Below are 12,989 nucleotides of genomic sequence, written 5' to 3'. Positions count from 1 at the left end.
ATTATTTACGTCAGTCAGTGTACAGGCGAATTTTATATATCAGTGGAAGGTCATCGCAGTTATTTGGAGAACTGAAGCAGTAGTAAGTATTTTTTAACGCTGACTAACTAAACGCGATCATAAACAAACGGCTCTTCTATTCTAGAAACATCTCAGTTTAATGAAATTAGACAATATCATGCAAACGGCTCTGTCGTCATAATTGTTGTATTTTTAATTTTATTGAAACAGGAAAAAGTCGAACAAAAGAAAATATTTTTTCCGCTTTAACTGAATGACGAAAATAGCTACGAAATAATTCACGAGAATACAGCAGTGTTAGACGGTGGATTTAAGGGCAGGTTGTCATTAGCTATGAAGAGCGTTTTCTTGCTTCTCTCTTGCCTTGCACTTGTTGCCCCGAGTGCGGCAGCCATGTCGTTTACAGATGGTTCTTCAGACGCGACCAATGAAGGTAAATGAAGCTGCCCCTTGCAGCTATCTTCAGGGCCGTAACTAGCAAGAGGCAGGACGAGACACTTGCCTCGTCTAGATTTACACAAAAAAAATTAAAAAATAAAACGTTTAGTTGGGAAAATAATTCACAGTTGAACAAGATTGACTTTTCAGAAGAAAAACCTTGTAAAAACGCTGCAAATAGCGTTTTTGCATCTAGATTTCAAAATCTACGGCTCGCGCTATGAGCGATCACCCATTTCGCCTCGTCTTTGCCAAAAGTCTGGTTACGGCCTTGGCTATCTTCACTTGTTTCCAAGCATGAGGTTATAACCAGTGAACCGGGTTAATATAACGAATAGGAACATTAAACATGAAATATCCTAAATTTTAGCACGTAAAGTTTGGAAGTCAAACACCTAGCAAACGACGTCGCCAAGGATTTAACTGAGTAACCTTAATGCATTCCAAGAATGATGTTTACTTTACAACAAATGGCTCCTGTTGTGTACGACGTCAGCGAAACAGCAATTCATTATTTTTATGTAAAAGTTAAAATCCAACTCTTAATAAAAAAAAAAGCTTCTCAAAGTTTCTATCTTCTACATTCTGGCTCCCTGGCATTTTCTGCAGAATTTGCACTCCGTTTGTTGATCCATGTTCTTTACACTCCATATAATATTTAGATAAACACGATCTTCCAGGACCAAAAAGTCTTTTCCCCCGAAGCGTTACTCAGTACAAGCTTCGAAATAGTTTATATTATGAGGTAAATTCTCGGCCCATTTTACCAATTACCCCGGCCCTATCGGGGAAATTAATTTAAGCAGAACCACTTGTCTAGACTTGCGACAAATTTAGCTAAAATAGTAATAATCATTTGGTTACATGAATGTTTTTTTACCATATGACGCAGGTACGTTCAAAACGTTAACAAAAAGAAATCCAGCCCAGTTTGGTGCCATGATCTGGTGTAAAGTTAAAAGAAATCCAATTGACTACAATGGCTATGGCTGCTGGTGTGGATTAGGAGGAAAAGGAAACCCTGTGGACGAGATTGATCGGTAACTATAGCAAGTCATGTTAACATCTATATATAAAACCTGATGATGTATTTTAAATTGCTGTTTAAAGATTGCGTACCCTCCGCTTTTCGGTAAAAATGATACTAAAGCACATCCTTTAGTTTGAAAATTTGAATAGCTGAGAGTTAAGTATTTTGTTATCTTCTCTGAGATAACATTAAAGTTTTTCTGTTTCCTCCTAGATGTTGTTATGTCCACGACCTTTGTTATAATAACATAATAAAGAAAAAGATTTGCCCCTTCAGAGAAGCGGTGTACACAACTACCTACTTAAGAAAGGGTTGCACGGGTTGTGGTAAGTCATATAGAGGAGGATAATTTTTTATGGCTTTGAAAAGTGATTGAAGAAAGGCGAACGATACACTTATGAAAAGTTAAGCCCACATTTTTTCAATTAGTTGATCTGTTTGTTGATCACTGCTTTCTATCGGCTGATGTCTATTTCCCTGGTTGATTGGTTGGTTGGTTGACTGGTCGGTGGGCTGGTTTAATGGTTGGTGGGTTGGTTGGATGGATGGATCAGGATGAAAGAAATAGATGGATGGATGGATGGATGGATGGATGGATGGATGGATGGATGGATGGATGGATGGATGGATGGATGGATGGATGGGTGGTTGGGTGGGTGATTGGGTGATGGTCTGCGTTCTGTCTGTCTGTCTGTCTGTCTGTCTGTCTGATGGATATATAGTTCTGTGCGTGTTTGTGGCTATTCATGTATGCACGCTTGTACGGTTTTTTAATAAATAAAATGTTTATTTATTTGTTTGTCTGTTTATTTATTTATTTATTATCCTATTTATTCATTTATCTACGTAGTTGCTTGAACTATTGATTTCTATATTCCGCTGTAAAGAAAATTTACCATATAATGTGATTTCTTTTATCTTTCCGTACTAAGTGTCGGAGGAAAGCCCGCTAAACTTATTGTTGCTGTTTCCCTCCCTCAGTGCGCAGATCGTCATGGTGGTTCTTGGGGAACTCTCGTTGTCAGAAGGAACTGTGTGAATGCGATGGTGCGGCGGCACGATGCTTCAAAAACTACGACTCTAAATTCCGAAATCGATACAAAAACCACGCTCAATCAAATTGCTAGATTGAGGCGTCTCAAATATCATGGACAAAGACATGCAGTGATAGTAATAGATACAAGCACAAGAAGAAGTCTTTATGTCACCACACCACTGTAATAAGGATTACACACTATCATTTTAAAATTCACGCAATGCATGCAGAAGCGATGACGTTTCACAAAGGGGTATTAAGTAGTTTTCAGAAAATTTGTCAAAACGTTGACGTAAATAAAAGTAGATATTCTGAAAGCCATTGGTTTCATTTTCTGTCTTTAAGTTTAACCTATTTTTAGAGCGGAAGATTTGAACTACTATAAAAAAAGATTAAAACACAAAACATATTCACTAATAACTTTTTTTTTGCGTTTTTCTGCTATAAATATTCTTTCAGTTCATATGTACATATCCGAAATAGGAGGGGTCTGGTAGAGTGTGGTTTGGTACAATTGGTGACGCTACTAATTTTTGTTTCAGCTGACGAGTACACTCTACTTCTGTTTTGTTTTGTTTTTTCCAGATGGCTGAGAGTAATAAGTTGATACCTTACCATATTTAAAAATTCAGCTAAAAAGAAATACTCTTATATTTTTATACATCTAATGACTAGACTACACAATGTTGGCACTGTTACAGTAAGTTTAATTGGCTCTACTTATTTCCAAAAAAAAACTGCTGCAAGTCATTGCAAAGCTTTTGAAACAGTTAATTGTTTTTGGCACCTGCAGTTTACTTAGGTACAAACGGGTAAACGAGTCTTGAAACTTATAGGGCGCCTTAATGTCATTGGGGAGAGACAAAACAAAATTTTATCATTTTGACCTAGGCAGTGACTATGACAACGTTAATTCTAAAGCGTTTGAATTTCATAGAATCATCTGTGCAAATTTTGTGGAAAAATTGAAGTTCTACGTCTTCGTCAAATGGTACCGAAAAAAATACAGTCGACAATACGAGTGCTGGTAGGGAACAAATAATAAGCAGTTATAGCTTGAGCGATCCATGTGATCTGTCATTTTGAAATAAATCAAAACAAGCTTGGTCGTGCACGGAGGCACGGAGGAAAAAAAACGAATATAGAATCAAAAGCACATTAGACAAAACAGGGCTAATGAACTTGACCATAGTGTTATGTAAGTTTAGCTCACGTTTTTCTATATGCCAACTTCTGAATTGAAACGTGCAGCATTTCACCAGCTAATATCTACAGTGAAATTCCGACAACTTACATTTGTTACATAGGCTTTTGGCTGCAGGGTGTATTTTCTTCTGGGGGAGGGGGGACGGCTTATTATCTGAAAGAAGTTCACGTTTCAAAATTTTTTGGTTAATATTTGAAAGAGATGTCGCGTGTGAAACATGTTATGGTAGAACTTTCTAAACATAACGATGAAACACAAAATTTGTAGTCGTTAAATGAGCACCACTGAGTTTATCGTAAATACAATAAACGAGCTCTCCAAATAAGGCGTATAATCGGAAGAAGTTAACTCCAAGGCCTTATTATTCGGGGGGAGAGCTATTTTCGAAAGGAGCTGGCGTCTTAGATAGGGGGTCTGCTTGGAAGGGCTTATTTCGAGGGGTGGCCTAGTTATGGTATATTTAGAAAGCAGGTAACAAAAATAGGAAAAAATCATAGACCGGAAGATACTGATGTGTCGATGAACGACCAAATTCACAGAACTAAGTTTACGTGAAATGAACAGGAATTAGTAAGAAGTAGTATTTAGATCGAGGGACTGAAAGCCAATAAAAAAATAATAATAAGTTTTCAGGCGAGTAGGGGGCCCGCGCGAAGCTTCACATTGGCCGCTCGTCCCAACCCCCCCACTCCTTCGAGCCTGGAGGACCGGCTGGTTTTCCTCTCAGAGTTTCCCATTCCCGAGATGGTTGCGCCTTCCTGGGCTAACGAGTACCCATCCACCCGGATTTAGGATCAGAGTTCTTCCTTCTCCAAGCCCCATCCGCCTGGAGCAGCCTGGTTTTAGGACACAAGCCGTCCGCCCCTGCACTTTCTTCTGGTTGGAGTTTGGCTACGTGGGATAACAAAAACCGATTATCGAGTCAGTTAAAATATGGAAATATAAACGTCCCACTCTTCGCATTTTTATGTATAATTATGCTCCATTTGAGAAGCTGGTCGTTTCAGAAGCATTTTCTACATTGAGAAAAAGTTAAGCGTGGTGAGTAAGGCTCCAAGGCCGTTCCTGTCGCACTAAACAGCTGCGTCAACAAGATCTTATTACCTGTAGTGAATATGTATTAAAACCAATTCTGTGTGAATTTTTAAATTCACTTTGAAAAATGCCAGTTTTAAGAACTTTGAGGCCACTTAACGTACACTCGCTGTTATTTTGCCTTTTGTAGGAAGCCGTTTGGAGATCGCCAAAAATTTCAATGAAGATTATCTGCTAATCATCAAGAAAATAATATACACTGAAATACAACCTCAATTTGAATATGTCCGACAGTTGACTTTCGGGTTGTATAGAGGAATAATTATCGCTTATTGACAAAGTTGTTTAAACAAAATCATTTTCTTGAAATGAAAGACACACTTGTTGTTTAAGCATAGATTCACAATCCGTGAAAATGCATGCGATGTTGATCTTTATTGCCTTGACACTAATCAAAGGCGGATATTCCTTTCCTTCAGTAGAAAAGGTACCGTGTTTTATTTTAGATATAACTCAACGAGGGTAAGGATAAGAACAGAGTTACTCATCGAGACACTCTCATTGTTTACACTGTGAACCAAAATTAAGGAAGCCTAGAGCTAGAATAGGTAATACCGTGCCCTGGTCTTTGGCATATTAATAATTGCATCTCAGTTTTTAATAAGGTAAAAAAATTAAAATTTAGTTATAACACCCAAAGGTAAAGATTATAGCATTTGACGACAACACACTACTTTTTTGTCCCTGATTTGCATCTATCATTTCGCAAGACTCGCAAAAAAAGAAAATAACGTAATGTCTTTAAGTATAGCATTTTAATATCTTCAGTGTTTTATCCGTCCCTGCATTTAGAAACGAGTAAGGGAATATTTTAAAATTCACCTTCAAATTTTAAGACAATGTCCGCAGCAAAAATGAATGATCAGTAGAATTAATTCCTTTGGCGTTGTCAGGTTCAACTGTATACGATAACTTTAAAATGCAGTTAACTGTATGTTCAATTTGTCTCTTTGTTTTAAAAAACCTGCATGCAATGAACATTAGGATCCCGTTAGCGCGAAAGACACCATCGGTGATGAAACAGGTATGTTGCAATTTATGACTGAATACTTGATTTAGAGCCGCTGAAAACGTAATTAAATAACATGAATATCTATATTAATTGCATTGTTTTGGAGAACGGCCTTATTAGAGCTATTTTCTGCTGTTGGCAATTTTTATTCCGTGAGAAAATAAGACAGCAATAGTTTCCATAGGCTCTTGCTCTTGTTTACAGATGCATTGTGACGTGATTCGCACACGTCACTCCACACAATGCTTTGCTTAGCTATAGGCGCATTTAAATCATCACTGATGCGCTTTCCAAAGATGTTACGTCTTATGTGTATCTGTTACTGAACAAGCGTCTATCTAGTAGGAATCTAATGGTTCGTGAAAAGCAGAAATAAAATATTTATTCAAAGTGTTGAACGGATGGGTTTCTTAGCTGGAAGGTCCGGTGTAAAGTCAGAAAGCAATCAGACCATGCGTTTTCGATGTGGAAATAGTCATCGAGATGCAGCCGAGTTGACTATCGCTCGTAGAAAGCTCGGGGTTGTAGTCTAATTGTTTGAACACTAAAATATTACTTGGTTTTAGGCCAAAAATCAAGAATAATTTCCCCTTCAAGAGCAACGCTCGCGCGCCGGATTGTTCTATCAGCGATTATAGTTCACCACTAAATTTTCTCCGATTCTGATTGGTTTAAATTGATCATGTGACGCGATAGTACTCGGCCGTGAATTTTTTGTAAACAAGCGGAATTACAGACAAAAAAACCACCAAATTCACTGAATTGTTTGTTACATTTCGGCTTTCAATTAAGTATTTTATCCTAAAAAGTAAAAAATAGTTCAAGTTGCTCGTTTTTGAATGGGCGCGTAGAAGAAAAGTTAGTAGTGAACAATAAAAACGATAACCGATAGTTCTCGGAACTATCGGTCTGATAGTTGCCTCTTGGAATTGTGATGTTCTTTAAAGGTTCCCTATCAAACATAATACCTTGCGCGCCTCTGTTATTGTTTTGATGCCGGTCGCGGGGCTTACAACGTCAACGTCAACGGCGCCAGAATGGAAAAATGCACCACGAAACAAGCGTGAATGTCGACGTTGAAGGGCAATCAACACCCGTTAATGTAAAACAAAATGTATACAATTCGCCTGTGGCACCAAACTGCCAAAGAAACGAGGAATCGGCAGCAACATCTCACGCTGTCCCTTCGACGAACGTGACTCGAGTGGAAAACTCAATCCCACATTTTCCACGTGAGCGTATAATATACCATTTTATTTTTTCTTTAAAGATATTTGTTTAAAGAACATTAAATTTCCGCCAGGCAACTATCAGCTGACAGTTCCTCGACAGAAATATTCTATTGTTCAAATAGAAAGCAATGGAAAAACCAATTAGATTCGATGAGTGTCTACTAAAATGCTATAGTCTATGAAACAGTAGGCCCACAAGTGCAGGTGCGCACTTTTTCAGATTTTGGTAACGATATTACCAAGCTCTTATTGTAAATACGTACTGTGAAACATTAGCTATCAGTTATTTAGTACATATACCACACAAGTGAATAGTGCCTTTCGCGCTCGCTGATTGGTTACCTCGAAGGTGATTAGAAAAGTACTATTCACCTCCACTTCGGTGAATAATTGTTAAATAGACACTTTTCTTACTCTAACTTTTAAAATATTGACCAGCAGGCAAGTTTGTGACGCGGACAAAAAGAAATGCAGCCCAGTTTGGTGCCATGATCTGGTGTAAAGTTGGAAGAAATCCACTTGACTACAATGGCTATGGCTGCTGGTGTGGATTAGGAGGAAAAGGAGACCCTGTGGACGAGATTGATCGGTAAATATATTTTAAAACGTACAGTATCAAGAAGATATGGAATAGGTTGGAATCGGTTGGACTGTCAGATTAATCACTGCTTGTATTCACGGCAAATTTCAGGAAGTTACATCCTTGGTTTGACTGACTCGTTGGACTAGGAGTCCCGGTTGGGGGTGTAAAGAAGTACTATTTCAAAAACGAGTGCGAGTGTTTCATCACGATTTCCAAACACGAGAAAACAGATGAAAGCACGAGGCCGCTTCGGCCGAGTGCTTTCATCTGTTTTCGAGTGTTTGGAAATCGTGATGAAACACGATGCACGAGTTTTTGAAATGACTTCTCTAAAGAAACAATACAAAATTATGCAGTGTCGTATTTTTTCCCATTTTTCTTTAAAATGCCTTGTATGTGTGATTTGTTGTATTCAGTCGGCATTCATTGTATTTGTGAGCTTTTGTTTTTAATTATCCAATAGTTTCGCGTTGCACCAAATTTGTATTCTAAAAGCGTTGTGAACTTGAAGGGATTTACATATTGTTTTTGCCATGGCCGAAGGAAGGTTTCGCTCCCCGAAAACAATCGAGGAAGAAGAACTTTGCGTAGAGAGAGCAGTACCGAAGTCTACCAGATATAAAAATAAGTGGGCAATAGGGATTTTTGAGGATTGGCAACGAGTGCGAAGTGTCAATGTTCCAATACTCGAGGTTGGTGGAGTTTTTAAAGAGTATGAATTGCACAAAGTTCAGCCGCTTACGTTAAGCCGCTAAGCCGTTAAGCCGTTAAGTTCAGCCGCTTACGCCGCTTACGCCGCTTAAGTTTCTCAGAATGTGGATATGGATACTATGCCAGTCTGTTTTGGCGACTTTAAGAAATGTACTGTAAACTTTAATTTCAAATGACTTAGGCTTGTCAGTTTGTAATTTGAAATGTTTTTCCTGGTCATTGTTTATTAAAAATTAATGATTCATGTAAAGCTGTGTTTGAGTAATATATGAATATGCAGATTAAGAACAATTTTTTCACTAGTGATGAAAACGTGATGAAACACTAGTGATGAAAACGTGATGAAACACTAGTGATTTTCAACTGGTGTTTCATTGAGTTTCCAACTCATCCACCTGACCCGAATGGGGCGCTCTGGTTGGCTTATAACGTCATGAATTATTAATGAGTTTGAGAAGGAAATCTCTCGTTTATATTTCCAAAAGTATTTTTAATTTGTTATGTATCCAAACAGCTGGCGGTTTTGTTGTTTATACCGTAAAAGTTAAAAAGATAACAGGATTAACGTCAAATCACAATGCTGCCGTAATACTGAATCAAGAAAAGAAACAAAGTTTGGGAATTCATTGACTATAATTTGCTACTGCGGATTAGGAGAGCTGTGGACTCCATCGATCAGTAATTAAAGCATGATATGTTAAACGTTTATATACATTTTGAAATCACTGGTTGCGTACCCTTCGCGTAATTAGAATGGAATAAAAAAAACGCTTTTTAGAGATGTTTATCATAGTTCTGACACAAAGTAAAGGAAAACCACCTTGAATAATATAAAGTACATCCTTTGTATTACAGTCGTTTCTGAGATAACACTTGATGTTCTTCTGTTTCTTCGTAGATGTTGTTATGTTCATGACCAGTGTTATAGTGACATAACTAAAAACAAGATTTGCCCATTCGAAGAAGCAAAGTACACAACTGTCTACTTTAGAAAGGGCTGCACGGGTTGTGGTAAGTCATATTTAGGAAGGATGAACATTTACACTGACTACTAGGTTATTTTCGTTAATTCATTATGGCTTTATAATAAAGCTAACGATTGAAAAAAAGGAGAACGTGGCATTTATGAGGAGCAAAGCACCATGTATGTTTTTTGCTTCTTTCTCTGGTAAATACGCACTTCCCTAGATGGTTGGATAAATGGCTGTTTAGTTCGTATAGTGAGATCGTGCTGTTGCTAGTGACTCACATTTGAAACTGAATAGCCAGTTTTAGGGTGATGCAATTGGCTGTAAGTCTCGTGTTAAGTTGGTCAACAGTAGTTGGTCAGCTATAATGAGCTTTGATCAAATAAGATCGTTTTGTTTAATATCCTTTCGTCGGTTTTGTTCTAAGTTGGTATGTGTGATTGTTTGTGCTCTGTCTGTCTGTCTGTCTGTCTGTCTGCCTGCTCCTGCCAGCCAGCCTAGCTCTCTGTCTGTCTGTCTGTCTGTCTGTCTCTGTGTTGTGTTCGTGTGCGTATGTTATGCGTGAATGCATAAATTCATGTAGATGTATGATTGCAAGTGTTTGTAATAAATTAATTTATTATTTTTATCGGTTTATTATCAGTTGCTTAGTCTAATTGTTGTTAAGTTCGTTTATCTACATGTTGTTATTGTAAGTAAATTCTTTCTTACCTGACCTAGACGTTAAAGGAGTAAAAAAAAATAAACAAACAACAAATAAATAAATAAAAATAAATAAATAAGCCATAAAATCAATCAATCAATCAATTAATCAATCAATCAATCAATCAATCAATTAATCAATCAATCAATCAATCAATCAATCAATCAATCAATCAATCCACAAACGCTAAATATGGTTTTGTTCATTACATGTATATTCCCTTCGTCTCGGAAGGAAGCCCACTTATTATTGATGTTTATATTCTACAGCTGGGAAGAACTCTCGTTGCCAGAAGACGCTGTGTGAATGCGATGGTGCGGCAGCACGATGCTTCAAAGAGTACGACTCGAAATTCAAAAATCGACACAAAAATTACGATCAATCAGCTTGCTAGAAAGTGGCAACAGTAGTAATAATGTCAAATCACATGTACTGATGAAGGTTGTTCAGAAAAGTAATAAGGCAAATGTCGCCTGGAACATAAAATAAAATTTTACCCACAGTAGCTTTTTGTTTCGTTTCCTCAGAAACGATACGGTATTATTTTGGCTTCGATGTGAACTATTTACACAGTGGGGGCTACTATCCAATCAGAAGAACGCTCGCAACCACAAAGTAAATACGTTTGACCGAAGGCAATTAATTTCGTAAAAACATGTTTTTCAAATAGCGGAAAGATATTCCTCAGCATGATCAAAAAATATTGAGATTCGTTGCAAACAGAAATATCTGACGACTGCAATGGTTTTAAGTTTGATTAAAGCGATGTATTGTAAGAAAACTAGAGAAAGCTCTCGTAGCGTTTAATTGTTAAGTAAACATTCTAGCGATTTTCTGAAACGGAAGTAAATTTCCACCAATCAGTGTTTCCAAGCGCAAACAAAAACGGGATGACTCATTGACTTGTCGTGTTTGCTCGCACGGGGAGCTGCTATCCAATCACAAGAACGGTCGTAGCCACAAAGTAAATACATTTGACCGATGGCAATTAATTTCGTAAAAACATGTTCTTCAAATATCGGAAATATATTCCTCAGCATGACCAAAAATATTGAGATTCGTTGCAAACAGAAATATCTAACGACTGCAATTGTTTTAAGTTTGATTAAAGCGATGTATTGTAAGAAAACTAGAGAAAGCTCTCGTAGCGTTTAATATTATCCTGAAACGGAAGTAAATTTCCTCCAACCAGTGTGTGCAAGCGCAAAGAAAAACGGGATGACTTGGCGTATCTCGTGTTTGCTCGCACGGTAGAGCTTAAGTGCGCTACAAAGAAAGGTACATATTTGCAGGTGAGTTACAAAGTTAATTTCACTTCATGTAACAGAGGAATGTATAAATGTGGGAGATGGCCCTATTTTATTTGTACAGGAAAATTCACGGCATCTTCGACGTCACAAACAGCGCGAATACACGCAAAATTGCGTGGGTTCTCGCGTGGATGTACCCGGAATTGCGTGATCGATCAGTGTCACGTGCGTCGCAAAAACATTCGAGTCTGCACGGAAAGTTGAGAACGAAAAAGAAGACAGTCAAGTTCTGTTCAAAGTTTAAATTTTGTATGGACAGTATCGTATAGCAAGGTGTGCAACTGCCGTGTCGAACTAAATTCGTCTCCTTAGTTGATGTAACGCTCAACATTAACTACGGTACACTGGTTGCAACTGTTGGAGCAGATTTCTGAGGTTAAATTCACGATATAAACATTATTTGGATTATTCAAAGCCATCGCGGTCTGATCGAAACTCCACAGTATCGCCAAAAATGCAAATCGTTATTATCAGTGTTACCAATGCAAGGCTGTTACACTGACAACAGAAGCAACTTGGCTGTGTCTTATTCTGTGGAGATAATTTTATATTTGCCGGGAGAGCCTGCAGCGCGGATCGAGCAAAATACAATCCTGGTATGACTATATATAACATATAGCATAAAACTTTCTTTAAACTTGAATTTTGCTTAATTAAAAATCCCGGTTAAAAATCTGTGTATGGTAGCTTTTTACATTAATTTTCCCTGGTTGTTTACGTGTCTTTGTAAAGTGACACTGAACAGGCATTTGATTTTGAAGAAATGGCTTCGAAACAGTGTGCTTATCTCTGTTCTTGTCGACCAGGGTTTTGGTTTGTCTTGAATTTGGCATTGATTTGATTTGAGCATCTGATCAACTCAGAAAAGTATATACCTCAAGCTTTTCGTCAAAAGGTAATAATTTCATCTACGATTAAAGTGTTGTTTTGCATTTTATCAGAGATCAGTAGTCACAAAACACTTTATTTATGGAACTGATTTATTTTAGGATTGTTTGTTTTCAAAAATAAACCATTTAAATTAATTGCATTACTCTGATCTTGCATTTTACTCTTGTGGTTTGATGTTTCCCCACATCGATAGGAATATATTTAAATATTTTCTGTAAGTTATTTTTCCATTCATGTAACATTCAAAGTTATGCTATCAGGTGCCATTTTTAAGCAAAAAAGTGTTACTGTGTTACTTGAACTCTTGAAAGCCAAACTGCAGCAGGACGTAGTTTATATCTCCTTTACATAAAATGGACAGTAGGTGTTAAATGGGAATTTAAGTTACTACTGAATATGAAGTCCTTTTTATTCTTCACTCGTGCATAAATTCGGCAAATTCAACATACACTAGGACCTTCTCCAAATTAAAGTAAACCACAAACCCATCTCTCCTTAAACATTACACTATTCTTACCCTTCCGCAATCTGGAAACGAAACACTATTTCTTTTTGAAATAGCTGCTTGTTGAGAGTCTTTATCGTTGTAGAGGAAATGACACAGCGCAACTCAGCCATTATTATTAAACCTTAAATTAAACCGTTGTGACATCCTTAAATTTTCGTTTAAGGAGGCTGGCAACAGTTTTTAGCACTTTTCAGCTCATGTACTATGATGGGTCAGTACTACAAATCTTTATCAGTTGCTGCTA

General features: G+C 37.4%; 2 protein-coding genes across 3 annotated transcripts; both read left to right on the top strand.

Moving 5' to 3' along the window:
- The first annotated feature begins 19 nt into the window (after nucleotides 1-19).
- LOC144641981 (phospholipase A2 A2-actitoxin-Cgg2a-like) lies at nucleotides 20-2,836 on the top strand. Its single transcript, XM_078500988.1, has 5 exons — nucleotides 20-82; nucleotides 232-454; nucleotides 1,352-1,499; nucleotides 1,703-1,815; nucleotides 2,471-2,836. The coding sequence occupies exons 2-5, from the start codon at nucleotides 355-357 to the stop codon at nucleotides 2,614-2,616; spliced, it is 507 nt and encodes a 168-aa protein (XP_078357114.1). The 5' UTR covers nucleotides 20-82; nucleotides 232-354; the 3' UTR covers nucleotides 2,617-2,836.
- Nucleotides 2,837-5,135: 2,299 nt separating this feature from the next.
- On the top strand, nucleotides 5,136-12,854 carry LOC144644124 (phospholipase A2 A2-actitoxin-Cgg2a-like). 2 transcript variants are annotated; one of them, XM_078503546.1, is made up of 6 exons: nucleotides 5,136-5,254; nucleotides 5,812-5,851; nucleotides 7,513-7,660; nucleotides 9,264-9,376; nucleotides 10,306-10,553; nucleotides 12,813-12,854. In XM_078503546.1, exons 1-5 carry the CDS (start codon nucleotides 5,183-5,185, stop codon nucleotides 10,428-10,430), a joined length of 498 nt encoding a protein of 165 aa, XP_078359672.1. In that variant the 5' UTR covers nucleotides 5,136-5,182; the 3' UTR covers nucleotides 10,431-10,553; nucleotides 12,813-12,854. The 2 variants fall into 2 exon arrangements, with proteins under 2 accessions (XP_078359672.1, XP_078359671.1); XM_078503545.1 differs by having other exon boundaries at nucleotides 7,510-7,660.
- Nucleotides 12,855-12,989: the final 135 nt, after the last annotated feature.

The sequence above is a fragment of the Oculina patagonica genome, chromosome 2 (assembly GCF_052425735.1).
Source record: "Oculina patagonica isolate OP01 chromosome 2, crgOcupat, whole genome shotgun sequence".
NCBI lineage: Eukaryota > Metazoa > Cnidaria > Anthozoa > Scleractinia > Oculinidae > Oculina > Oculina patagonica.
This window is presented reverse-complemented; position numbering and strand designations above follow the sequence as displayed.

Excerpts from the sequence above, each read along its gene's own strand:
- LOC144641981 (XM_078500988.1), top strand. The coding sequence starts at position 355 with ATGAAGAGCGTTTTCTTGCTTCTCTCTTGCCTTGCACTTGTTGCCCCG. Across the intron at positions 455-1,351 it reads TTCAGACGCGACCAATGAAG|GTACGTTCAAAACGTTAACA; the intron begins GTAAATGAAGCT and ends CATATGACGCAG. Across the intron at positions 1,500-1,702 it reads CCTGTGGACGAGATTGATCG|ATGTTGTTATGTCCACGACC; the intron begins GTAACTATAGCA and ends GTTTCCTCCTAG.
- LOC144644124 (XM_078503545.1), top strand. The coding sequence starts at position 5,183 with ATGCATGCGATGTTGATCTTTATTGCCTTGACACTAATCAAAGGCGGA. Across the intron at positions 5,852-7,509 it reads CACCATCGGTGATGAAACAG|CAGGCAAGTTTGTGACGCGG; the intron begins GTATGTTGCAAT and ends AATATTGACCAG. Across the intron at positions 7,661-9,263 it reads CCTGTGGACGAGATTGATCG|ATGTTGTTATGTTCATGACC; the intron begins GTAAATATATTT and ends GTTTCTTCGTAG.